The sequence below is a fragment of the Aedes albopictus genome, chromosome 2 (assembly GCF_035046485.1).
Source record: "Aedes albopictus strain Foshan chromosome 2, AalbF5, whole genome shotgun sequence".
NCBI lineage: Eukaryota > Metazoa > Arthropoda > Insecta > Diptera > Culicidae > Aedes > Aedes albopictus.
In genome coordinates, this window is record NC_085137.1 from 48,878,959 (window position 1) to 48,906,148 (window position 27,190).

The 27,190-nt window shown below is 38.2% G+C and overlaps 1 protein-coding gene across 2 annotated transcripts in view; it reads right to left on the minus strand.

Moving 5' to 3' along the window:
* Positions 1 to 3,564: 3,564 nt before the first annotated feature.
* Positions 3,565 to 27,190, minus strand: part of LOC109409189 (brain-specific homeobox protein) — a 31,658-nt gene continuing 8,032 nt past the window's right edge. Inside the window, exons 2-5 of one of the 2 annotated variants that reach the window (XM_019682614.4) lie at positions 20,685 to 20,887; positions 20,328 to 20,493; positions 20,061 to 20,194; positions 3,565 to 11,394 (exon numbers count right to left, since the gene is read on the minus strand). In XM_019682614.4, coding sequence (XP_019538159.2) covers positions 10,958 to 11,394; positions 20,061 to 20,194; positions 20,328 to 20,493; positions 20,685 to 20,887 — 940 coding nt within the window. In that variant the 3' untranslated portion in view covers positions 3,565 to 10,957. Of the gene's footprint in view, positions 11,395 to 20,060; positions 20,195 to 20,327; positions 20,497 to 20,684; positions 20,888 to 27,190 lie in introns of both variants that reach the window. The other variant, XM_029871220.2, reaches the window with a different exon arrangement.

The following is a 27,190-nucleotide window of genomic DNA, read 5'->3' on the forward strand; positions in this document are numbered from 1 at the left end:
GCCCATAAAATTCTTGGAATGGTTATCATTTGCTGATAACGAATAAGGGTTCTCAACCGTCAATGGCCTTCGTTGAAATAATCTATTGGCGGGGGAGTATGTTGAGGATTGTCTGACGTCATGGTTGACGATCACAATAAAATTATATTTGCTGTACCTTGTTCATGTTTGCTGTACCTTCAGTAAACATTGGAGCTAATGCAATCTAGTAGGCGATGTGGTAACGTCATTCATTCGTATACATTCCTTTCTCTCTTCCTTCGCAACCAGCAACTAAAGCAGACGTGTTAAGTGTATCAGAATCAAAATCTTACAACTCCCTCTCCCCCTAATAGCGTGACGTAGTTTGTGTACGGCCCCTATTTTCTGATTTATTTCATGGAAGTCACTTTTTATCTAGTGAGATGCATTTTGGAATTGCTTCTATGATGTGAGAGTTTAATTTCTCAAAAATGTTTGCTAAATAGTACAAATCTGCACGAATTTCATAACATTTTTTTGCTTTTTTTTTTTTCTTTTCTCACTGATAAATAAATAATAGTTAGAGTATATTACCTTGGTATTTAAATACGTTGATACAATCTCTGTAAAATAATCAATGACTTGCGTACAGTGTGAAGTCTTGCTTTAGGAGACCTGTTTGGATCAATAATAATAACGGAGGGGGAATGCCATTCTGATGATTTTTTTTGCAGACTGTTCCAGAGTATTAATTCCAGAGTGAAAAAAAATCTAGTGATTTTCAGTTGTCTATAATTAAAATCAAATTGTATGTTCAATTGACTTAAATAAATCTACAAAATTAAACGACAGATACAACGGTACTAAAACCCTTTTTAGTAGGATATTTATTATAAGAATCAAAATAAAATCTACTTTGGCGACTACTTTTAGTCGCAGTCAAAGATACGCGCGAGATAGTCGCCTGAGGCAACAGACCTGGTTTGCAAATTTTCCATCATAGAGTTCTTTGATATTTCATGAAAAAAGTTCACCACGTGGCCGGGTGATGTGATGACTGCTGCGACTACACGTGGTATTTGCACCGCGATTGAATTTCAACCATTTTTCAAGACCTGGAAAAGTAGTCGCCATAAATGCGTTTGTCATGCAACGCACAATATATACACTTTCAATGTATGTACCGTTTTTATTCAAAACAAATATTTTGTATAAGACAATGTAATTTTAACGGTAACTGCAGCAACGGCGGCCAGGAGGCGATTATCGGGAAAAGCAAAAGGAGATTGCAGAGGCGCGTCAGGGTTCTCAAGGGTTTCAGGGGGCGTTTAAGGGGGTTTCATGGTTCTCTCAACCACATGCTGCAGAGAGTTAACGAAAAGCCCCATTATCCCATCCCTTCCTTAAAAACTATTGTTCCCCCTAACCTCGACCAAACCTCGAGTTTTACGGTTCCCCAAGGCTAACCTAGTAAATAAGACACAAACATGAAATTGTAAAAATGTTTCAAATTGAATTCGGCTCCGTTATGCCCGATGGCGCATGAGCCTTTAATAAACGATTAAGTAAAAAAAAAATTGTTCTCTCAGGTGGTGGTGGTGTTGGGGGTTCTCAAAGGTAGGCCGTCCCATATTTTGCAAAAAATGGAAATGTTATGAGTTCGTTATTGGAAAATGACGTTTAAGCTAAGAAATCAAAAAGTGTATGGGACAAAAAAACATATTTTTGTCAAAAACAAATACGCTATTCTACTAAAACCAATGATTTTAGGACCCTAAAGGGCAAAAAATGTGCTTAGAATTGTAATATCTCTACTCGTTCTTGAGTAATTGACTAAAAAACAAACGAAAAATCAGCATTTTTGACAATTTTTTCAATTCCGAAGGAAACTTACCCTATTTTGCTTAAGGAGAAACTTCAGAGAATCCAAATATAGCTGCCACAATGGCCGGCTTGAACCCCTACTCACGTTGTCAAAAGCACCAATCTTAAAAATTCGTAAACAAATGCGCTCGATTTGGAAAAGCTGCCTCTTCTTTCAAGTGAGCAAAGCCACGATTAACAAGTGCGGCTTAGTTCGATGCTTCGTTCGTCAGATTTGTGCTTCTCAAGTTTGTATGCAAAAGTGCAATGGGATTTCTTAATGTTTCACCTTAATAACTAAAAAGACGAGTGGAGATATCGCAATTGGGTTTTGAAATTAAGAAAAATATATTGATTTATCGATTTTATACGAAAGAGCACCTTTTTCTGAGCTACTATGATTTTTTTCAGATTTTTAGAACCTTATTTTGGTACCTAAAATCAATTTCAAAGATTTTTTTTAAATCACCTTTTGACAGCTGGGCAACTGTTTGACAGCTCTGCCCAGTACAAACTGCGACAAAGGGTGATTCGACAAATCGCTCCCATACAAACTTCAAATTGATTTTTAAATAGGTTCCCGGGCTCCGAAATTCATGAAAATTTGGATTTCGGCTCAGTTTGACATGCAGATTCAGAATATCAAATTATCTCAACACCTTTAAAGAAGCCAATTGTGAGCACCCTTTTGGCCCTATCAATTTTAGTAGAATAGGGTATTTTTTCGTAAAAAAAACATGTTGTATTTAATCACATACTTTACATCGATTTTCACATACTTTGCTTTCTAAAAAGCTGAGCGGTTGGTACGAGATGTCCCCACTCAATGGCTTTATTGCAATGTACATGTAAACCCAATAACGCTGCACAGTAGGCCTGGCCGCTTTAATGCTTGTAATACATTTCCGATGCAAGCATTAATAATGACAAGAAAAATGGTAGAATTAGTCGATTCTAACATTTTCCAGGATTCTTTCAATGAATGGCTGTGTATGTAGACTAGACTAGACTAGACTAGACATACATTTTTTGATAACTTTAGGCCTTTTGAGGGGCCACTTAGTCTTCAGATATGGACTTCAAATTTTGACACGATCATTTCTTAGCAAAACGATCATTTTACGACAACGAACTTCTAATATGTATTTACAATTTTGGCAAAATTAGGGACGGCCTAATAAACATTCAGAAAAACTTGCTTTCTAAACTCTCCTTATCAAACCACAAAAAAATGAGCATTTCGTTCTGTAGAAGCAGACTTAACAGAGGGTTCCGGGTCATTTGGCCGAACGCCATTTGGCCGAAAGGGTAGTTTGGCCGAAAGGATCGTTTGGCCGAAAGGGTCGTTTGGCCGAATGCCGTTTGGCCGAAAAAGATTTGATGAACTTAAGTGATCATGCCTCTGTTTTCTATATCAGTATGTATAACTCGAAAGAACAGCCTATGATCCAAAATTCCAAAAAAGGAAAAATCACTAACAAAAATATTCTCAGTTTCATCGCCAACTAATACCTTAATGCTAAAACTAGAAAGAATTGCCTATGATTGAAAGAAGGAAATATTTCTGATGATCATATTGACAGCTAGAATGTTATCCAGAGTTTGCCCACGCCTCCAAATTTTTTTGATAATAATTCGGCCAAACGGCATGCGGCCAAATGGCATTCGGCCAAATTGCCGGACACCTTAACAGAGAACCAATACTTTCATTCGATTGACTAAGACAATATGACTATTAGTTCATAAAAATATGACTGAAGTTAAGTTATATGCAGCTGCATTGCACAGATTTGCTTTTTGTATTAAAACAATTATAGCAAAAATATTCAGAGCAAGTTACCAATCTCTCTTGTTAGTCATACCTCGAGTCATACCATGATTGATACCAAAACAGCTTCAACGATGCAAACCTCTGTTCTCCGCAACTGCGCTCATCATCGATCCAACCTGCCATATCTTCATCAAGCATAATTGGACCTAATGAGCAACATCGTGTCCCCACGGACGAACAGTCAGGACAGGATACGCAGGACCGACAAAGACGATGTGAACGGCGTATGGTCGGGTGGAAATCAGAATAACATGACTTGACGACACTGATTGCTTGGTAAACGGTCGTGTGCTGATGTTCCCCCATTCCCTACCCCGTCAAACGACTCGACATAAAAAAGTATACGGCATATTAATCCTCTTTGGAATGTTTTTTTTTTATCCCAGTATCCTTACCGTTATCCTGACTCTATATACCAAGGACAGATACTGCAGGACTTTCCGTGCTGGTGTTGGTGGGCGTCTGTTCGGGAAACGTACATAGGCGAAGTCACATAGAGACCAACATACACATACGTCAGTGAATCCTGAGGCTCCGCCTCGCATCGATCCGGTTGGGTGGCATTTATGGTAGTTGTAGTGCGGAAAATCAGAAGGGACCAGCATTTCCATCGTATAAACGCATTAGGTACCTAACATGTATGTACGAGGGTGTGGGAGGACAGATTTTCCATGGAGATGTGTCATCATCATCGTAGATAGATGCGTCGCTGTACAGCTACACCTATACAACACTGCCGGTTAGAGTTAATAAATTGGCCAATTTATCCGCTTTTGTGGTTGGTAATTACACAAAGCTGCCGAGTAATGAATAATTAGTGTATTAAATTGGCTCTAAGTTGACCGGTTTATTTTAGAATTTTCAGATCAGATCTCTATACATATAAATGTTTCCATGCGATACACCGCCAAACTCGTCTAGGTGCAGATTTACAATCCTTAATTTAGTAAAGTTGACAAAATATCCAACAATTGTTTTTGTACAATTATACCATTCCTTTCAGATCTAACACCCATAACACCGTTCAACACTAAATTTTGTTATGGGATGAGAAAAAAATAACAGGGGTTTGGGACCCTAGAAGTGTCATAGTGAAAGAATTTTTGAAAAATATTGGACCAGGCCTTCACAGTTCAAAACCGAAGTTGGGGTGTTCAATTGATATGTGCATTAGAACGCGCTGTGCATATATTTAGGCGTTAGGCAATAACGAAACTAACCCAAATACCGAAAACGTCCAAAAATATGCACGACACGTTCTAATGCACATATCAATTGAACACCCCAAGTTCTCCATACAAACTTCGGTTTTGAACTGTGAAGGCCCGGTCCAATATTTTTCAAAAATACTTTCACTATGACACTTCTAGGGTCCCAAACCCCTGTTACTTTTTGCCTTTCTCGTACACCAAGGTGTACCGAAAGGCTATATGTTCACTCCAAAAACGAAAATTTGATAGAGCCTCCGGAGGGGTCAAGTCTTATATACCAATCGACTCAGCTCGACGAATTGAGGTGATGTCTGTGTGTGTGTATGTGTGTGTGTGTGTATGTGTGTGTGTGTGTATGTGTGTGTGTGTATGTGTGTGTACAAAAAACTCACATCACTTTTTGGCAGTAAACCTCAACCGATTTTATTGACCGACGGTTCATTCGACGCGGAATCTGGTCCCATTGTTTCCTATTGAAAATAGATCAGATCGGTCCAGCCGTTCCGGAGTTATGGCCATTAAGGTGTTCCGGACCGGTACCCCAGGAAGGGGCCAGATATGAAAACGCAACAAACCCATCCATGCGGCACATCAAACTACGGCATTTTCGATAACTTGATGAATGGTAAGCAGAAAAATAGTATCAGACCATATCTGAACCGGTTGTGTCCCGGAACCGGTTCCGGGTGTCCCGCCGGAAGTGACCAAACATAAAAGTGAACTAATCCCATGCATGCGACATATCAAACCGCGGCTTTTTCGATAACGTGGTGAACAGTAAGCAGGAAAACATTCTCAGACCATATCGGAACCGGTAGTGTTCCGGAACCGGTTGCAAATGTCCCGCCGGAAGTGGCCAAGTATTAAAGTTAACCAAACCCATGCATGCGACATATCAAATAGTGTCTTTTTTGATATCCTGATGAACAGTAAGCAGGATAATATTCTCCGACCATATCTGAACCGGTTGTGTCCCGGAACCGGTTCCGGGTGTTCCGTCGGAAGTGGCCAAATATAAAATTGAAATAAAACCATGCATGTGACATATCAAACCACAGCTTTTTAAATAACCTGATGAACAGTAAGCAGGAAAGCATTCTCAGACCATATCGGAACCGGTTCCAGATGTTCCGCCGGAGGTGGCATAGTATAAAAGTTAATTAAACCCATGCAAGGGACATATCAAATCAAGTATCAAATCGTGGATTTTTTTATATCCTGATGAACAGTAAGCAGGAAAATATTTTCAGAACATATCTGAATCGGTTGTGATCCAGAACCGGTTCCGGGTGTCCCGCCGGAAATGACCAAATATAAAAGGGAACCAAACCCATGCAAGCGACACATCAAATCGCGGATTTTAAGGCATCTTGATTTAACAGAAAAAAAGTTTCCGGCCATATTGGGGACAACCGGTAGTGTTCCGCAACCGATTACGGTTGCTCCATCGGAAGTGGTCAAATGTAAAGGAGAACCAAACCCATAAATTCGAAACACATTTAATGACTTTTTAGGTAAGTTGATGAACGGTTAACAAAAAAAAATCATAGACCATACTTTGGAAAACCAATAGTGTGCCGAAACCGGTTCCAGGTGCCCCGACGGAAGTGGTCAAATGTAGAAAAAAAATCAAACGCATACACGCAGCACACTAAATAACGGCTTCTTCGATAACGCGAAGAACGGTCAGCAAGAAAATAGTCTCAGGTCAGTAGTGTTCCGGAACCAGATTCGAGTGCCTCGCCGGAACTGGCGAAATGCACGAATGAACCAAACCCATACATGCATTACATAAATTTGCGACTTTGTAGGAGAACTAATTAATAATTTGCATGAAACTAGTCTAAGACCACATCAGGGACAATCGGTAAGTGGTAAAATGTGAACCGAAAGTTGTAAATGTGAAATTGAATCAAATCCATGCGTGTCGTACCATAAAACCACGCTGATTCGGCAATGATTGCTGTCAAATTACCTGTGTAAACTTTCAATTCGATAAACTAACTCTATTTTAGTTTTATTTAGATTGTGTGATTTGTTTTTGAACACAAATCTTATAGATATTGTGGTGGTTCATTTTTACGAGGTTCACTGCGGTTGATCACCAAACGGATCAGGTGTCGGAACGCACCAAATTAGAACTTTCGGAAGTAGCAGCTGCACGAGGAGCCGCTGCGGGTGTGTAAGTAACATCACAATATCGTTTCATTCGTATTTACAGTGTATTTCACAAATTTCGAATGAGCGGGGTACAAGTTAAAAAGTGTCTTATTAAAGAGTGATGAATACGCGGGGTTTGACAGTACATCAAATAGCAGCTTTTTTGATAACTTCTTCTTCTTCTTTATAGCTCGACGTTCGCATTGGAACTTGGCCTGCCTCTCTTCTACTTAGTGTTCTTTAGAGCACTTCCACAGTTAATAAATGAAGGGTTTTCTTTGCCCGCCATTGCATGAATGTGTATGTTGTGAGGCAAGTTCAATGATACACTATGCTCAGGAAGTCGAGAAAATGTTCCCGACCGGAACGGGAATCAAACCCGCCGTTTCCGGATTGGCGATTCATAGCCTTAACCACTATGCCAACTGGAGACCCTTTTTTGATAACACGATGATCGATTCGTAAGAACATAGCCTCAGACCATATTTTAGACAACCGGTAGTGTCCCGAAACTAGTTCTGGGTGTCCCACAGGAAGTGGTCAAATGTAAAAGTGATTTATACCCATGCATAAGATAAATCAAATCGTGTTTTTTTAGGTAACCTGATGTACGTTAGCAATGATATTGCCTCAGACTATATTTGGGAGACCTGATGGTGCTCCGGAACCTGTTCCGGAAAGTAACCAAATATACCATGCGACATATCACATCACGGCTTTTTTAATAACCTGAGGAACGGTTAACTAGAAAATAGGCTCATACCACATTAGAGACTACTGGTAGGGTTGCACAACCAGCGTTTGATGCTTCGCCGGAACTACGAAAGTAAATAAAATCAATGCAAGCGATAAATATGTGTAAGAGAACAAAATCTTGACATATTAAACCCACATACAAACAGACGTCTCACTATACTCACTACGTTCTTGTTTTTAAGGGTCAATAAAATATAACCTAGAATGTGCAAAAAAAAAACTTTATCGAAGACCGCAAAGTGATCTGTGAATGTGTAAAAAGTTATATCTTAGCTTGTTAGTATCGTCTTGATATTGATCAGCTCCCAATGTTAGTGAAGGTACTCAAGCAGTCAACTGAGAAATCTGATATTATTCAGCTCTGCTTTTACGCTGAACATAACGTCGGAGTATGTGCCATCAATAAGTTTTAAGTCAATTCAATGATGACTTTGATAAAATGCTTGCTTTTCTTAAAAAATATCAGGATTCAGGAACACTTTGACTTACGTCGACGGAAAGATCGTGAGAACATATACGACGAGAAAGGCACTATCACCTCTAGGTGGATTAATTTGGGTTTTTTCTCATCCCATAACACAAAATTTTGTGAAATTTTGTCGAGCAGTGCAGTAATCAATATGAAAAGGAAATGTGTTGGCCGTATATAAGTAGGTACATCGTTAATACATTATTCATTACCCGACGTCTCCACTAGACAGAAATGTCTTGCCATTTTGCTGGACAGATGTGTCATGACAGAAATGTTCTCTCGCTGTTTGAATGGAAAGCAGCGGTGTTGATCATTTCTGCTACGATTTCTCTTTCTGGCAGCAAAATGGCAAGACATTTCTGTCTAGTGGAGACGTGGTGTTATTACAAGAAGGAATTTATGACAACTTTCAGATTCTTTTGAAAGATAATGCTTGGACATTCCAAAATGAAAGGCATGTTAGTTCAGGTATCAGTGACTTCAGCCAAACAACTTTGTCGAAGACCGCATAGTGACCCAACACCTATTATAAAAAGTTAAATGTTATAAAGTTCGCATTATAATGTATTCAGTGTACTACCTCTCTGGAGAACATCAATATAATTGACCACTTCCACCGTATCTTTTGTGTAAAAAAAAAAGTCATTCGTGTGCAACAAAGCAAAGGTGAATCACGTTGTTTTACTCTGCTACGATTCCACCGGAATTATAGACTGTTTCAGAAATTATAAATACACTAACGATCAACTGCCATTTCAATTTGTGCATAATATCCAAAAAAGTTTCATCTAGCTCTAACAGTAAACATGCTAACGAAGCAAATAATACCAATTTTGTTGATGTTTCTAGTAAAAGTTAAAAAATAGGGCTCTGTAAACTAGATGATTAAAATTTGAAGTTGCACAAAGTGGTCAAAAAATGTAGCACAGTAGAAAAGAAAAAAATCTCACAGATAAAATATTTAATTTCCAAACACAATGAAAATTGCTGTATCGATAATAAAAGATATTTCTCGATTGTTAAGAGTATTTTTTACTGGAATATTTGATCAAGAACCACCATTACGGGCCTTTTCAATACAACATCTTTTGTTTCAAATTTCTCAACAACACCAGTAGCAACAAACGTTAAGCAAACAAATGTCTTAATTACTGCTTACTGCATTCGTTTTTATGGTATGACATGCTTTGCCATCTTAAGGATCGAATGAGCTGAAAAAATAAGTTTGTTTAGATTACATGCGTTCAGGAAAGCTAAGAAACTGTGTGGTAGTTCTTATGTTCCGTAGAAAACCTTAAAAAATAAGAAACTTGATCTCCGAAAAAATGTTGTGGGAATGCCTTTATCGATTTTTTCCCAAATTTTGATCAAGACATTACATAGACAACTTGTTGAGAAAGCGAATGTGATAAAAATTTAGATAAGTTTTGGTATTTAGTGATAAGTAATGTTGAAATCATTAAAAAACACCTTTGTGCAAAGGCAAATTTGAAAAATTAAGTTATTTGTTAGAGAACTCGACTGTTCTTTAAAATATCAAGACAATTGAAAGGAAATATAAAAATATGGAGTACAATATGCTATACTCTGAAACAAGTTGGTAAAAATCATTACAACAGTTCATTTAATTTAATAAACAAAGTGTATTTATAATTTCTGAAACAGTCTATATACAACAGTTTTTTTTTGTTAAACCCAAGGTTTCTTACAATGCATAGTAGGGTGGGGCTAATTTCAAAAAATCTCTCCGATATATGATTTCCCAAGTGGAAAGTGATCTACTAGTCGAAATAAGTCAGCTGTACAAAAATGTGCGATTTCGGTTGATATTTGGGGGTGGCGCAAAGGGTTCAAGTGAAATTTTTGCTAGAACAAACTTTCAAAAATAATTTCAAATTTAATTTTCAAACTTATTTTTTCTAGACTAAATCGGTGATTCTAGAACCCAATTGGACCAAATTTGTGCTCAAAATTGCGATATCTCTACTGGTTTCTGAGATATTTGAAAAAATGTCGTTTTTCAGTATTTTTTGGGTTAGGTACCAAAATATGACATTTTTTTAAATATCTCGGAAACCAGTGGAGATATCGCAATTTTGAGCACAAATTTGGCCCAATTGGGTTCTAGAATCACCGATTTAGTCTAGAAAAAATAAGTTTGAAAATTAAATTTGAAATGATTTTTGAAAGTTTGTTCTAGCAAAAATTTCACTTGAACCCTTTGTGCCACCCCCAAATATCAACCGAAATCGCTCATTTTTGTACAGCTGACTTATTTCGACTAGTAGATCACTTTCCACTTGGGAAATCATATATCGGAGAGATTTTTTGAAATTAGCCCCACCCTAATGCATAGGTGTGCTTATAATTTCTGGAACAGTCAATAAACATTAGATCTGAAAGGAATGGTTGACAGTGCTTTCTTCTTTTTCGAAAACATATTTTTTTTTCTTAGTTTTCAAGAAATGATATTTTCTCCCGCCGAAGAAATTTTATTCATGTATCGTTTTGATTTGAAATATGTATTCTCCAAAAATCACTGACGAGATTCCAAAAAACAAGAAAGCACTGCATTTATTACTAATTTTCGTTTTGCACTGTACACTGCGGTGATTCAAGAAGGAAAACTATGAAACAAACGTCAACCTGGGAGACTAGATAATTACACTCTCATTTACGATACTAAATTGACTGTTGGCCGGCCTACGTCATGTAGCCTTTCTCGTCTCCGACTATGTCCACGTCGCTGCAGTCATCATCCGAATCGTTACCGTAGTCATCGTCGTCATCGCTGAGCAGCTCGCCATCATTCATCGGGGGCCGTCGTACCAAGCTGAACGATGAGTTGGCCGACGCGTGCAGCCCCTTCAGGATACCTCCCATCTGTGGTGGTGCCGGACCACCGCTTCCTATCGGAAGGGGTTTCCCGGATTTTCCTCCGTGTGGGTGTAGGTGGAGGTGATTGTTATTGTTGCTGCTGTTGCTATTGCTATTGTAGGCTGAGAATGCCTTTTCCCCGCCAGCGCCGGAGCTTAGTCGGTTGGTGGTGGCTCCGGAGGAGTTTGATTGGTTGGTTGCATTCGGGCCATTAGATCCCGATGTTCCGTTCGTAGACTCGTTGCGTGAAAAGTCGACTGGTTCTGGAAGTTGCAAAATGAAGATCGCAATGGAGTTAACACTTAGTTAAATAGTATTTGTATTTTTATTCGCAACGAGAAACTATTAGTATACAGGTCGGACTTGGTCAGGTCTGACTAATCCGGAGTCAGGTTCGGATGCTTCTCAAATGTCTATCTGGGGAACGGAATGATCTATAAAGCTGAAATTTTGATATTTTGTCAAGCCAACTTTGATTATGAGGGATTCCACGGAGTCATGTCAGTCGATCCTGAGCGACCATTTCAAAAATATCTGAAACTTTGCACAGTTTTTCAATTTCATCTAAATCGCCATTTTTCGATATCAAACCTTCATATTCACTCACGACTAACTTTTCAAAAGGGTGTATGCGAAAATAGTTCAAAAATATTCTAAAAGCTGTACAGCAAAAATGGATTGTTCGATTGTTATGAATTTTTCAGCAAAGTTCGATAACTAAATGATGATTCCTTAGAAAATATACACCGTAAAAAATTTCTTTTTTTACTTTAAAAAATTATGATCTTTGTCACAAAAACTCAAATATCTCAAAACCCTATCTTTTTACCAACGTCAATTTTTTAGGGAAAATGGCCCATTATATCAGCTATCTACCATAAAATTTTGGTGATGGTAAACTGATAAACAAAAAAGTTATGACATTTCAAACATTTCACAATTTTTACATTTAGTAACAAAAAAAAATTTTTTTTCTGTGTAAATTATTTCGAGAATTATATTTTGATGCTGATTTTATTGTAGAGGCTACCGCCTGAATAAAACAAGTTGTTTTCATGATATTTTTGTTTGTTTATTCATAATTACTATAGTATCTATTTGAAACTTAGACGTGATCCAGTGTTGTGATCAAAAATGTTGAGAGTGTCATACTTTTTATTGTACGTGACTGGTGAAAAAATCCCTTGATAGTGTTGAAAAGCTGTTGATCATAAGAAAAATGGAATTAAACTTATTTTTAAGACGAAAGCTGCATAATAAAAGTTTTATATATACGCGTATACGTCTAGTTGAGCTGCAAAAAAAAAAAAATACCTCTTAGAGAACAGACTTTATGATCGGAAGAATGCGAGTAACTTCAACAACAACAAATGCATGAGAGGTACATACCACAGACAAACAGACGAAACGCCTAGAACAATTTTCGTGAAAATCCATCGCCCAGTTCACACTACCACCACCTGGTGGAAATGTTTCACGAAACACTGCGTTGTGCAATATCGTCATCAGAAGGCGCTTATGTGAAACGTCAAACGTAAAGAAAAACGATGGGCACTCTTCTGCTTATGAAAGCCACAACCAAGATTCAAAATGATCGTTAAAGGCGTGGTCAATGAAAATTTCGTCAGTGTTACGTTTGTTTGTCTGTATACATACCATGACAATGCACACGAAAAAGCAAAAAAAAAATACTTCCGCTATGGATATTAAAAATTTTATAGTAATTTTTTTCTTCAGCTAAGCAAACAACACTAAACTAGTCAGTTAAAACTAATAAATGATTTTGTTTATTATAATCTAACGAACAACATGAATAGTCGCTTTCTCAAAGGTCTTCAACTCAACGCTCTCTTGTAGACCAGTTGATGAAAAAAAAATGTTCGAAAGAGTTTCGATATCTCACCGAAAGCACCATAGATAAATTGAAAGAGACTGGTTATGCCCAAATTGAATACAAATTTACGCATTTGCACGTCCTGCCGTCTAGACTTTGACAAACGAGCCATCTGTATATCATCGGTAAAGCAGGGCGCAGGAAGTTCGAAAACGACAACAACTGAGAAATTGCCAGAAGTGCTAAGTGCAGAGAGTCATGCCACCGTACCATCAGCGACATCTGTTTAAACAATTTAATCACGCCCCTTTTCAAAAATGCTTTGAAATATACTTCAACATCTATACCCATTTCAAAATTTTTAACGTTGCAAAACACGCTTTCAACATTTATCTTGAAGAAGAGGGAAAACACTTGTCCTCAAATGTAACAGCAAATTAATGAATAAACGACTAATGCGCGGAGGGCGTGATAAAATCGGAACATTACTGTACATATAATATACATAAAACATAATAAAAAACAGCTTGTTTTTCTCACGCAATGCCATTAACAATAAAATCAGCATCAAACTGCGATTTCCGGCCGAAATAATTTACACTAAAAAAAATTTATTACTAATTTGAAAATTGTGAAATGTTTGAATTGTCATAACTTTTTTGTTCATTAGTTTATCATCACCAAATTTTTATGGTAGATTGCTAATACAATGGACCGTTTTCCCCTTAAAAATTACGTTGGTAAAAAGATAGGGTTTTGAGATATTTGAGTTTTTGTAACAAAAATGATATTTTTTAATGTTAAAAAAAGATTTTTTTTTCACAGTGTATATTTTTTTAGGAATCACCATTTAGTTATCTAATTTTGCTGAACAATAAAATCAGCATCAAACTGCGATTTCTGACCGAAATAATTTACACAGAAAAAAATATTTACCAAATGTGAAAATTGTGAAATGTTTTAAATGTTATAACTTTTTTGTTTATTAGTTTACCATCACCAAATTTTTATGGTAGATTGCTAATACAATGGACCGTCTTCCCTAAAAAAAATACGTTGGTAAAAAGATAGGGTTTTGAGATATTTGAGTTTTAGTGACAAAAATGATATTTTTTAATGTTAAAAAAGATGTTTTTTCACAGAGTATATTTTCTTAGGAATCACCATTTAGTTATCTAACTTTGCTGAAAAATTCATATCAATCGAACGAACCATTTTGGCTTTGCAGATTTTTGAACATTTTTGAACCATTTTCACATACACCCTTTTGAAAAGTTAGTCGTGATTCAAAATAAAAATTTGGTATCGGAAAATGGCGATTTAGATGGAACTGAAAAACTGTGCAAAGTTTCAGTTCAATAGAAAATCATGAATTGAAAAAATTCCTTAATTTTGATGCTGTTGCTTGGAATCGCTCTTATTGATCAGTCGAAATTTCAGCTTTATACAGTATTCCGTTTGCGAGATATTATTTTGGGAAGTGCCAGAACCCGACTCCGGATAATCGAGTCCGACCTGTAGCATAATACCTTGGATGTATTAAAAAAGGGAGGTTTGCGTTTTTTTTGACAGTTTTCCCATGGGAAATGACTACTGTCACGCACACGCAAATGTATGCATTGTGCGGGGCAGTTTAGGCTCTTATGTCCCTCCAGCCAGATAACCGGGTTTTGCAAACTAAGCATTATTTGTTGTAACACTTTGAGACCACTAATTGATTGATTGATTGATTTGTCTTTATTAAAGAGACTTTCAGCCCTTGGCTGGTTCGTCTCTACGAGAGACCACTAATGTAGTTGCATGAAGTGACGAGGTGACGAGGTACATAAGTATCATTACAGCGTGCTTAACCGTTCTTGAAATATTAAGGCTCCAGTTTGACTAAAGTTTGAAATACAACTCGTGAGAGAACTGTCAAGTTCTGAGTTGAGAAAACTCCCCTAAATGCAAATACAGAAACAATAGTGTTGAACTCATCCACTGATTTACGGTAATCTGACCTGCGTTTTTTTTTTTCGGGATGACCTACATTCCTATTCTTCTCATCGTGCTGTACATACCTAGCCCACTAGAGCTCTTGGATCTACAGTCCTTAGGCTTACCACTTATTTAAACATTTTATTGACTTTAAATAGGGTAATTGATCCGATCATGGAGGAGTTAAGCATTGGATTCATGTTTAAAACACAATTCTACCGCCCCAAGCAAACTTTTTACATGGATTGAATTGAAAATAATAAAACCTATCGTTTATCTACGGGAAAATAACGAAATATTGCCACATTGAGGTTGTTATATGCATTTTATTCGTTTCAATCTGAAAGAACATTGTGTTCCTAATGTTGCAGTATTTGTTGCTATTGTTGCGGTATCCCATTGAAATCATATGGGATACCGCAACATTAGGAACACTACCGCAACAATAGGAACATAGCAGCAAACATATTAAGGAAAATATTTTTTTAAACTAGGACTTTGGGTAAATCTTAAACAAACAAATGGTGCAATCTCATAATTTAAGCATAATACATCTATTAAAAATACCTTTTGGTAACATTTCAGTCGAACAAGTGCTCAATTGCTATTACCGCAACATTAGGTACTACCACAACGAAGGGAACAATTACCCTATATGTTTCTATTTTTTCACTTTTTTCTCTTTCCTTTCTTTTGCAACAAAAAAGTCACGAACATCAACAATACAAAGCACGGAAAAAATCTAAAACTGAATAAATCTGGCGTTCGATTTGAATAGGTTCGAATCTGCATAGGAATCACAACAAACATACGACCTATTCAAATCTAACGCCAGAAATAATTAAAAATTCATGGAAAAATAATATTTCAGAAAAGTGAATGGTTCAAACGTAAGAAAAACAGTATAATATATTGTTACATAAAGATCGGATGTAAATATATAGTAGCTTCAATGTGCACAGCTTTTAGCGAACTATTCGATTACAATACACTTTATTGTAGCTGGTGCACTGTATGGTGCAGGAATGGTTTTTACCAAATACCTTATGGTTAGTTTTTATCCGGGTGTAGCTAGTCCCATTTGTTGGTTCTCTATGCAACTGTAATTGTTCTGGTCAATCACGGAGTAGCAACTGCGATGTGTACGGTTATCTTTGCCTTGCTTTGCTTTGTATATTATTATTATTATTACTATTTATTAACGACACTTTACCTTGCTTTGTATAGTGAAACATGATTTATGGTGTATTTTTTTTATTTTTTACATTCTTGGTTGTTTATGGAACATTCTTATGAATTTATGGATCACCATGTCATTATTTATTCGTACAATCTGCCAACTTCAGTCAGAAAATTTTTTGATTTACCGGTACAATTTCAGCTGTTCAATGGTACTTTTCTCTCTAACTATAAAGAATTTTGTGAATTTTATTAATGGCGCAGGTAGTCTATTGAGACTGTTCGGCCGTACTTGTTCGATATAGTCCAACTTATACAAAGCACATGTTGTTAATATTAATTGTCCACTTTTTATCACAACAAGTAACAACAATACCCATTTTAAAGCATAGACAATTACCTTTCCAACGATCTATTAAATTTCAAAATTGGACCATTATTTACTGGGAAAGCTGCGTTTGTTTAAATTGCACTGCATTGCATTTCTACTATTTCCTCATTTTCTTTAAGTCTGATGTCTGTGGCGCAATGAGTTTTCATGAGAGAGGGCTGAAATTTTGGGAATCTGATAGGTTTGAACTATCAGGCTATCAAATGGTACACACGACATGCCATTCAAGGCCAATTTTTCGATTTCTGGCTAACACTTTTCCTGTCCGTGTCCGCATGTTTACTCGCTAGAAAGAAGTAAATGCGCGACGCGATTAATCAGCTCAAGGTCTAGCACCTTTTTCTGAGCCACTGTGATTTATTTTCAGATTTTTAAAATTTTGTTTTGGCACTTAAAATCAATTTCAATGAGATTTTTTGATATCACCTTTTGACAGCTGGGCAGCTATTTGGACAGCTCTTCTCAGTACAAAACCCGACGAGGGGTTGACAAATTGCTCCCATACAATGATTTTTTATTACGTTCCCTGGCACCGAAATTAATTAAAATTTAGATTTCGGCCCAGTTTGGCGTGCAGATTCAGAACATGGAATTATCTTAACACACCACCAAAAAATTTAAAAAAAAACGCAAAGGTTACACGTGGGCAGTGTCACAGAAAATCTTCTACACCACAAAAGTGAACATTTCGGTTATTTTAATTAGGTATAAGGAAAAAAAAGTCGTGCAAATGTTTCAGTGAAATCATAACCGTGTCGTTGCGTAAATCCTTTTGCTACCAGTCTGGCCTCTTGTACTTCTGAATAGGGTATGTGTGCCATCAGTAATCTCATGCTCCCATTTTTATCCCATTCGAAAACAAGTGATTACGGCACCGATTAATTCCGTTCTTTTTGTTTTCATGGGTGCTCACTTCTAACAAAAAATACAAAAATAAGAAACAAAACGAACAGCGCTTCAATCCTTTGTTTTTCGTGGGATGAAAATGGGAGCCACATGCTTAATAAGGGAACCAATACCCTATAATCTACTGGCTTTCGTCCAGCTGGCAAATCGACTAGTTCCCAGGTGTTGTTCTCAGCTCATGATTTTAACGCCGATTGTATGGCTTTCTTCCAGTATACCTAATCGTCTCGTAGCTTCATATCCTCGTTGTTGTCCGGCAAGTCCTGAACGTAGTTTTCAACATTCATTGTTTACACTAAGCACGTAGAATCGCCATACCATCGCAGAGGGTTCCGCGCCCGCATACTTTTTGAACTTAAGGCATCTCATTTGCTGGCTCGGCTTCATCATCTCTGTGGGGTGTGAATATAGTTTAGTGTTATTCCCCTTGCGTGTCCTTTCCCTAGCAAGCATCAGTGACAGCCAGCACCATGACGAGGTCGAGCCTTGGCGAGCAAGTCGCCTTCATCGTGTGGTTCCGTTTTATGCCAAGTGATTGTACTGTAGTTTGCTAAGATGGCGGGGAACGGATTTATCCAGTAAGTTACGCAATATTCACAATCTCCTGACAAAAACTCATCATCGTCGCTTTGGACCACGTCGTCAACAAAAGGATTGACTGGAGCTTGTTATAGAATCGCAATTGGTTCTGTTTGATTTGTCGAGGCAAGTTGTCTGGATGAAGTCCAAACCGTATCTTCAGACTCAGTATCTGGTTCCACACAACCGGTACCAGCGTCATTCCAATTCTCGTCCACAGCGACATCACGAGCCAAGTGCACTTTCTGCTTCTGATGGTTCCACAAACGATAGCCAGTGGGCCCATATCCAACAAAGTAGCATGATTCACTACGTGCGTCGAGCTTATTCTGCCTTTCCTTCGGGATAAACCTGTAGGTATGCCTTGCTGCCCCAGATTCGCAATTCGGCGGACGTATCCAAATTATGTTGTGTGAGGGGTTCTGTTTTGCAACACCGCTGTTGGACTACGATTTCTTACGTACACTGCTGCCTGGATAACTTCCAGGTTTCGCCATAGTTTCTTTGTTAAACCTACATCGTGTACCACGCTCACGCCATTTTGTTGAGGCGTCCAATGGTCCATGTTCAAACCCAGTTGACCTAAAATAACCATTAATTTTGCCCTAAAGATGAGAGAATAAACGCTCGTAACGTCGACTATAATTAAAACCGTTGTTTTATAAGTAACCCGATGACCGAAAACGCGCCAGCAATTGCTAATTGACGTCAGCAGCTTCAACGTCCTCGAACGGTTGTCGTGCATGTTTTCCTTTCAAACAAGATTCACACAGCCTGCATCCAACTAATTCGTCATCAGATAATGTTATACATTCAACCTCTTTAGTGCCTGTGGTCAAACCTGTGTTGTCACAGCTAATAGGGATTTGACGACGAACTCATCAATGCTTCATTTACATTTCCACTCTTCACCAGGGCATGATCTTCACCACGTCTTCCTCGAATGTAATCCGGATTCCACGCTTTCCAACTTTTCGAATCGAGAATAGGTTGAATTGTAGCCCCGGGACGTACAAGACTGCATTCACCGTGTATTGATCTTACGTTGTACGACTTGGATTTCCATATCGACCGTTCCGGAATAGTTGCTGTAGAACACCTTACCGAACACCACTACAATTGGGGCACGATGACATCTCAAAGAACACACTATGTGCTCGGAAACACCTGAATCCAGGATCCACTGGAACTCACGCTGCTGCTTCGCTTGATATCCAATCATGAAAGCTACCTCGGAATCTGCAACACTTGCTTTTTGCCCATCCCGATTTTGAACGATCTTCCTGTCTTCCATCCTGCCCTTTCGTTCTTGCTGGATAGTTCATCCTACCTTTCCACAGGCAAAACATTTCAGCTTCGATCCTTTAGCATATCCTCCGTTAAAAGCAGCGCCGTTAAACACACCGTCGGTATCGAAATTGTTCTTCCATTTGATGCTCTCGCTCACCAACCTGGCCTTCACACTGTTCCGGTGGGAATGTCTCCAAGACTGTGACCAGTCGTTGAAAAGACTTCGGCATAGTCTGCAAAAGAAACAAACCTGTCGTGCATAGTGATATCGAACGTGGCCATTTTCTTGGAAAAAACCGTTCTACAGCGCTTCCCAGATCGTATTCGAAGTGGATTTTCCCTTCACGTATTCCAGCTGCGAATCGGCGACCATCTCCACATAAGTAGCGATGCTAGGTCGAGCGTGGTATCGCTAAAGGTGGTCGAAGGCGCGACTGCTCTAGGGTTAATTTATAAGTTGCTCAATATAATTGTGCATGTGAATTCCATTGTGTAAAAGTCATTTCAGTGTATTAAATAATTGAATTGTATACTACTGCCAGAGGAAGGTCAAGTGGTCTTTAGAACAAATTCAATTAAATCTTGCCTATTCTTAGAGCTGACACAGAAGCCCACTCAACCAACTTTGAAGCTTCGAGTGGACCGTTCACTAAAAGACTTTTCCCACAACAATGGGACCAGAATCAGTTTGCAACTTTCAAGACGTTCCTCTTAATTAAATTTGTCCTCCTCCTATCCAAAACGAAAGGAAGTCTTAAAATTTAGGATCTTACCAGCATTATTGATTTCCCGTCGTCGGAGCTGCTTTTTGTGCTTCATCCGCCTGTTTTGAAACCACGTTTTCACTTGGGTCTCACTGAGACCCAACGCCGATGCCAACTCTACTCGTTCAGGTGTTGATAAATATCTGTGATGGAGAAGAAAATTCACACATTCAGTAACTCCTAAAAGTCGTATGAGCAATAATTTGTAATTAAATCATAATTATCAACACATTATCAAATTTTCTAGAAAAAAAAATAAAAAACATCACAACTCACCGTTGAGCTTCAAATCGCTTCTCCAGTCCGGTCAACTGGGGGTCACTGAAAACGGTCCGTGCCTTTCGCCGCCGGCAGTGCCTCAGCGCGCTCATCCCCATGCCCAGTCCGAGTGCTATATCCGGACAACCACCACCCGGGAACAAAGGCGATCCAGCAAAGAGGCCTGCTGGCATCCGGAGAAGAAAAAAAAATGGAAACCAAACCAAAAATCAATTTCGATCATAATCGAATCAACACAAAACACTTTTGTTCGAACATATGCTGTCCTGAGTGAGCCCAGCCACACAGGAAAAACTTTCTCAACAATCAAATTAGGTGAAAATGATGGCTGATGGAGCATCAGAGAGGACCTACCTTGGGAGAGGAAGTATGGGTCCACCGTTTTGTAGCCACTGGCCGACGGTGCCAGATAGGCACCGAGAGCCATTTGAAGATAGCCTGGATCGCCATACGGTCCACCCGGATAGATGACCGTTGGGTTTGGGTTGCTGAATTGGGGCCCGGGTGGGCCACCCGGCGGGGGACCACTTTGGTTGTTCAGAGAAAGTTTGTTGTACCTGATTGGGAGAAAGGGTACTGGAGTTTTTAAATATGCTTTATTCAGTATGCAATGGTATGCATTATGTTTGAAATTTTAAAGAGATCGAAATTTCAGTTACACGATATTAGAAGTAAACTAATTTCAATACATTTCTCGCGCTTAGTATCTACAGGCGTATCTACAATGATCGATTTTTTCTTGGGATTAATTCGAGAGATATGTTTACTTTTTGTATGATCTCTGAATGCGTTTCGGTGAAGGACGACGAAGATGAAGATGAAGATGAAGAGAATCAATCATTGCAGATGCGCCCGTATGTATTGTTCAGAAGGAAAAAAATGTCCTAATGTTATAAATGGGTCACTGGAATGTGCTACTGGATCAGATTCCAAATGAATGAATCCAACACAATTTTTGTACGTTAAAAACTATGGAAGTGCTTATAGAACCGAGAACTTGAGAACTGAGTGCTTACATAGAAAAAATATGTAATGGGGCACGTTCGGTGTAGTACTAGATTTGTAGTAATGAGCTGAATTTTAGTATGGTGAGAAGGTCAATTCTCTGTTTCTGCAATGAAATGGTGCAAAAAGCGTGGGTATTATGATTCCTTGCCTAATTTGCTGCTATTTGAGCAAAACTTTTGATAACTATGTTGTTTATGTTGCAAGAAATGGAGAAAACAACAACACTGTTGCCCAAAGTTTTGCTCAAACAGCATCAAATTAGGTAAGGAATCATAATACCCACGCTTTTTGCAGCATTTCATTGCAGAAACGGAGAAAAATTCAGCGAGAAATCATGCACATAAAGGGAATGGTAGAGTTAGTGTACTTTTACATGAGATATAATGTAAAATAACATCACCATCGTGTAAATTTCCGCCAACCATCGCGTAAATTATCATAGACACCAACCTGTTACGCGACTATTAGCGGAAATTTACACGAACGTTACGTAATTTTACATGATATCTCATGTAAATATGCACTAACTCTAGCATTCCCTTTATGTGCATTGATTGATTGATTAGTCTTTATTAAAGAGCCCTTGGCAGCCAGTACTACCCATTATAGACGACTAGCTGTACTGGCAAACGCCGTGGAAACTGAGTATACTTGATCCCCTTTTTTCTTAATTTGACTGTAACTTTGAGCAAAACACAAAACCAGATTCGATTTTCGCAAAGAATGGCAGGTAAACAACTGTTGAAAGCTAATACCTCCGTCTCCATTCTACTCGGTCCATGGCTGTGTGTCTCCAGTTCCGCCCTCTGCGCAGATCTTCCTCCACTTGATCGACCCACCTAGCTCACTGCGCACCTTGTACCAGTCGGATGACTCTCGAGTACCATTTTAGTCGGGTTGCTATTCGAGATCCTGATGACGTGACCCGCCAACCGTAGCCTCCCGATTTGCACGGTGTGGAGCAGCCGATGGCGTCTTCCATCTGCACTCCACCGTAGATGGTACGCAGTACTACGCAGGACTACGCAGGACTACCGGTCTAATCAGCGTTTTGTAGATAGTTAACTTCGTGTGACGGCGAACTTTATTCGATCGTAGAGTTCTGCGGAGGCCAAAGTAAGCTCGATTTCCTGCCACAATGCGTCTTTGAATTTCTCTGCTGGTGTAGTTGTCGGCGGTCACCATTGAGCCTAACCGCCTCGATTTCATCACCGTCGATAGAAATACGGGGTGGTGGGCGCGGTGATTCCTCCCTGGTACCCTTTACCATCATATACATTGTCTTCGACACATTAATGACCATAGGCGAAACTACCGGGGGTGCCGGGGGTGCCAGGCACCCCCTAGAATTTTGATGCATTCCTGTTAGACATAGGGCTATGAATGATGTATGGATGAACTAATGGATATTTGTTTGTAGTGCACCCCCTGTCAAAAATTTTTAGTTTCGCCCATGTTAATGACTAATCCGATTCGCCTGACTTCACTCTTTAGTCGGATGTACGTTTCCGCCATCGCATTGTCTCAAATTTACGAGCAATAATATCAATATCATCAGCGAAACCAAGCAGCTGAACGGACTTCGTGAAAATCAAGAGTGTCCCTGATACTCGAACTACGCACATTACTCGATCCATCGCACAGTGGAGCACCTAGTACATCAAAACTGATCAAAATTATTTTAACGTATTTTCGAAACCCAGATATAACCCAAATTAGTAATGAAACGTATTTCATAATTTTCAATGAATTTTATAACAATAAATTCACCTAGCAGTGAGAAACAACCAATCTTCAACCGACTTCAACAAGATTTTTTTTAATAATAAAACCATTCCATAGAAAATCGATATAGTGTGTCTCTTAACATCGTGATATTTAGTAGTTTGTAGTTTGAAAGCTGTTGAATTCTAGTTTTCAGCAAAAAAACTTTCAGAGGGCAGAATAGTGTTTTTAGGCAAATATTAATATAAAATTATAATATAATTATCACGATTTTTTTTAAAGTGTTGCAACTTTTGGAATCGGAAACATCCGAAAGGTTTTCTTTCTGCATTTGAAAGTGGAACAATAGTTTTATCATACATTAAAAGCAGATTTCCCGGAAACAGCCGGAAAATCAACTTATTTCATTTTGAATGTACGGTTAATGATTCCATCGATTATTTTTTTTTTTCAATATTTTCATCTTTGTCATCTAAAATTCAATATATTCATTTTTGTCATCTAAAATCGATTTAAACATGTTTTGGAAGATGATTCTTTTTAATTCTCGATTTCGTGAATTTCAGTTTTAGATTTTTCTAATTTTTATTTTTGAACATCCCCACACTTTTATATTTTTCCTGGAAGCCAATTTGGGGAACGGATTTTTTTAGATGAAAACATTTTGAAATTTTATGATTATTGTTGAAATATTAGTAGTTTAAATTTTTTTCACAGAAAATTTTATTTTCCGTGTAATTTTAAGGAGTATTCGAATTTTAGAGTGTATTCGATTCCCTTCAACTATGAAACAAGAATAAAATGATTTGGGAAAAATTTTAAATATGTTAATTGTAGCGATTCAATACAAAATAAACACTAAACATCAATTTTTCAATGATTTAAAAAAAAATTTAAATACGCTTTAAAATACACAAAAAACCATTTTGAGATATACAGAACAGTCCTAAATATCAGCCAAAAATATAACAAAAATGATTTTCCACGAAACAAAAATTACAAAAATGCTCAAACTATACCCCGTCTAAAGGCGGGATTGGGTATTAGAGGGTTAACGTCAATTTGTTTGGGTTTCAAATTAACAGAATAACAACATTAACCTTCTTTAACAAACTGCTTCGTTGAATTGATTGACTATCAATTTTATTCACTTTGTAAGGTCAAAAGTAGCACGCGCTGTGAGTTATATCAAAGAAAACGGTTGAAATTCAGCTTTACTAAACCTCTTCTGATAAGCGTAAACAACACATTTGGACACTGCTTAGCTGTCAAACGATTACACGATAACTACACTTTGCAAAAACACAACGGAAAACCCAATTACTTCATTTTGAGTTTTTCCACTTATGATCAGGTTTTGATATGATTTACTCCAATGTGCATCGTCGCCTTGATCAATCGTATCAGTTTATACGGGAATCCGTACTCGTGCATAATCTGCCATAGCTGGTCTCGATCGATTGTATAATATGCCGATTTAAAATCGATGAATAAGTGATGTGTGGGCACGTTGTATTCGCGGCATTTCTGCAACACCTGGCGAATGGCGAACATCTGGTCCGTTGTAGCGCGTTCACCCATAAATCCAGCCTGATATTGCCCCACGAACTCTCTTGCAATCGGTGATAGTCGGCGGCATAAAATTTTAGAAAGTATCTTGTAGGGAGCGCTCAGTAGTGTAATCGCGCGGAAGTTCCCGCAATCCAACTTGTCGCCCTTTTTGTAGATGGGACACACGATACCTTCCATCCATTCCTCCGGTAATACTTCCTCCTCCCAAATCTTGGTAATGACCCAGTGTAGTGCTCTCACCAGTGCTTCTCCATCGTATTTTAGAAGTTCGCTTGGTAGTTGATCTGCTCCAGCGGCTTTGTTGTTGTTCAACTGGCCATCCTCCTCCCCAATCTCTTGGAAGTTAGGGGCTGGAAATCGTACGTCCTGCGCACGTACTCCTAGATCTGTTACCATGCCACCTTCGGTGCTTGCAACATCGCCATTGAGGTGCTCATCGTAATGCTGCCACCGCTTCTCGACCAGCTCACGCTTGCCTGTGAGAAGATTCCCGTGATTGTCTCGGCACATGTTGGTTTATGGCACGAAGCCTCTGCGCGAACTTTTAGTAGAACTTCCGTGTGTCCTAAGCGCGGTACAGCTCTTCCATAGCTTCGCGATCTCGTTCTTCCTGCTGGCGATTCTTCCTCCGGAATACTGAGCTCTGCCTGTTCCGCGCCTGTAACGTTCTCTTTCATTTTTAATGATAAATAGCCTCGGCATTCAAAGTGGTAACAGCAACTAAACAATATTTGCTTGATACTTCAGCAGAACTATACATAGATTTTAAGCGATTCTTATTCGTAAAACTGTAGGAGAGACAGGGTAGACTTGATCCCTTTTTCTTAATTTGCCTCTAATTTTAAGGAAAACACAAAACTAGATCCAATTTTCACACGGAATGGCAAATAAACATATATTCCTAATTTATACACAACAGAAAGACTCTAAATTATTGTTAAAGTGTTCGAAACTGGGTTTTTTAGAGGCATGTCTTATGACCTATTACTATTATACAAAAATGAGTAGTGACACTAGATCCCCCTTTGAGCACATGGTTTATATAGAGGGAAAACAACTTCAGAGACCTTCAATTCGTTTTCGTTACAAGTTTTCTTGTATTTCTTATTATTTTTCTTATTATTATTCAAATTTAAAGATTTCCTCATTTTTTAAGAATATACCGTACAGTCAGGTTTTTTACGCGGGGGATACGTACCGCGTAAAAAAAACTCAGTTCAAAATTCAAAAAACTGCGTTAAAAAAGTCTCACCATTCCTCGACGAATCATGCAAAATTAAGACGATGATTTTTTGTTTGTTTGGAGTTTTTATTTACGCGCCCGCGTAAATGAAAACCGCGTAAAAAAGACCTGACTGTATTATGAAAATAAGGAAACTTTTTCCCCCTTTTCATGATATGTACTGAAATAATAATTACCCAAGTAACAATTTCTATGCCTTCTGCTCTTAGACATTATTTATAAAGGTTTTGTCATGGATTTGGTAAGCCCTTTTAGGTTTAATGAAGCAGTTCAGGTAGTAAACAGCTTTAACAACAAAAGCAACTTTAAAACAGTTTGTAGATATCTGGAGGTCCTAGGAATAAAACCTATTTGCTTGCATTTTTGATAAGCAATAATGTCATTGTAAACGAACTGTTAAGTACGTATTAAAACTTCATCTTAAAGCTTCTTTCGAAGCCGCTTGCACGTCTCAAACTATCGGTCTTAAAACCTGATGAATTGCATAAAATCATAATAAAGCTATCTTAAACCCTTTCGGAATTACCAATGGAAGCATTAAAACTAACTTAAGAAGGTTACTGCAATATGATGTTCTCTTGAACAATAAATTTTATACGCTACACAAACGAAAAGATAATAAATTAAGCACAATTTGGGGTCATTATGATTGAAACATACGTGATTATAAAACCTCGGGTGGGCAAGATTTTCCTGGCTAGGTGATCAAACCAGCTTCCTTCATTAAAGGTCGATTGCAATCGGGGCTTCCGAAGCAACTGATGGGTGGGTATTGCATCGTATGTTCTGGGTCTGGCACTACAATTGTGCATAAATAATGACTCTATCGCGACCAGCCGCAGTTGGCGTAAGATCAAATAATACAATATACTCACGCACAAAGCACTCAAACAGCCTTAAAAACACAAAACACCACCAAAAAACTCACGAAAATACCAAAATTTTTGGTTTGTTTACATTTTTGACGGCTGTTGGTCAAGCGAAGTGTTCTTAAGAGCAATCAGTCCGAACCCACACTTCCCTACAACTTAACAGTGTTTGTGTAGCGCACATAATTATGTGTTAAGAATAAGTAGGTGTTTGCTAGTCATTGCATCGTATTCATAAAGAACAACTACTCTAGAACATGTTCCTTTCATACTAACTGATCCTAAACCATTTTAAACAAAACCAGGAGGATTTAACTTGACGGCATCCATGATTTTCATTACGATGATCAATTCCGGCTTGCCAAGTGTGTACGCCATGTTGATGTTTGGACTGTAAATTGAATTCATGGTTTTGCACGAGGAATTAAAATGATTATTATTTA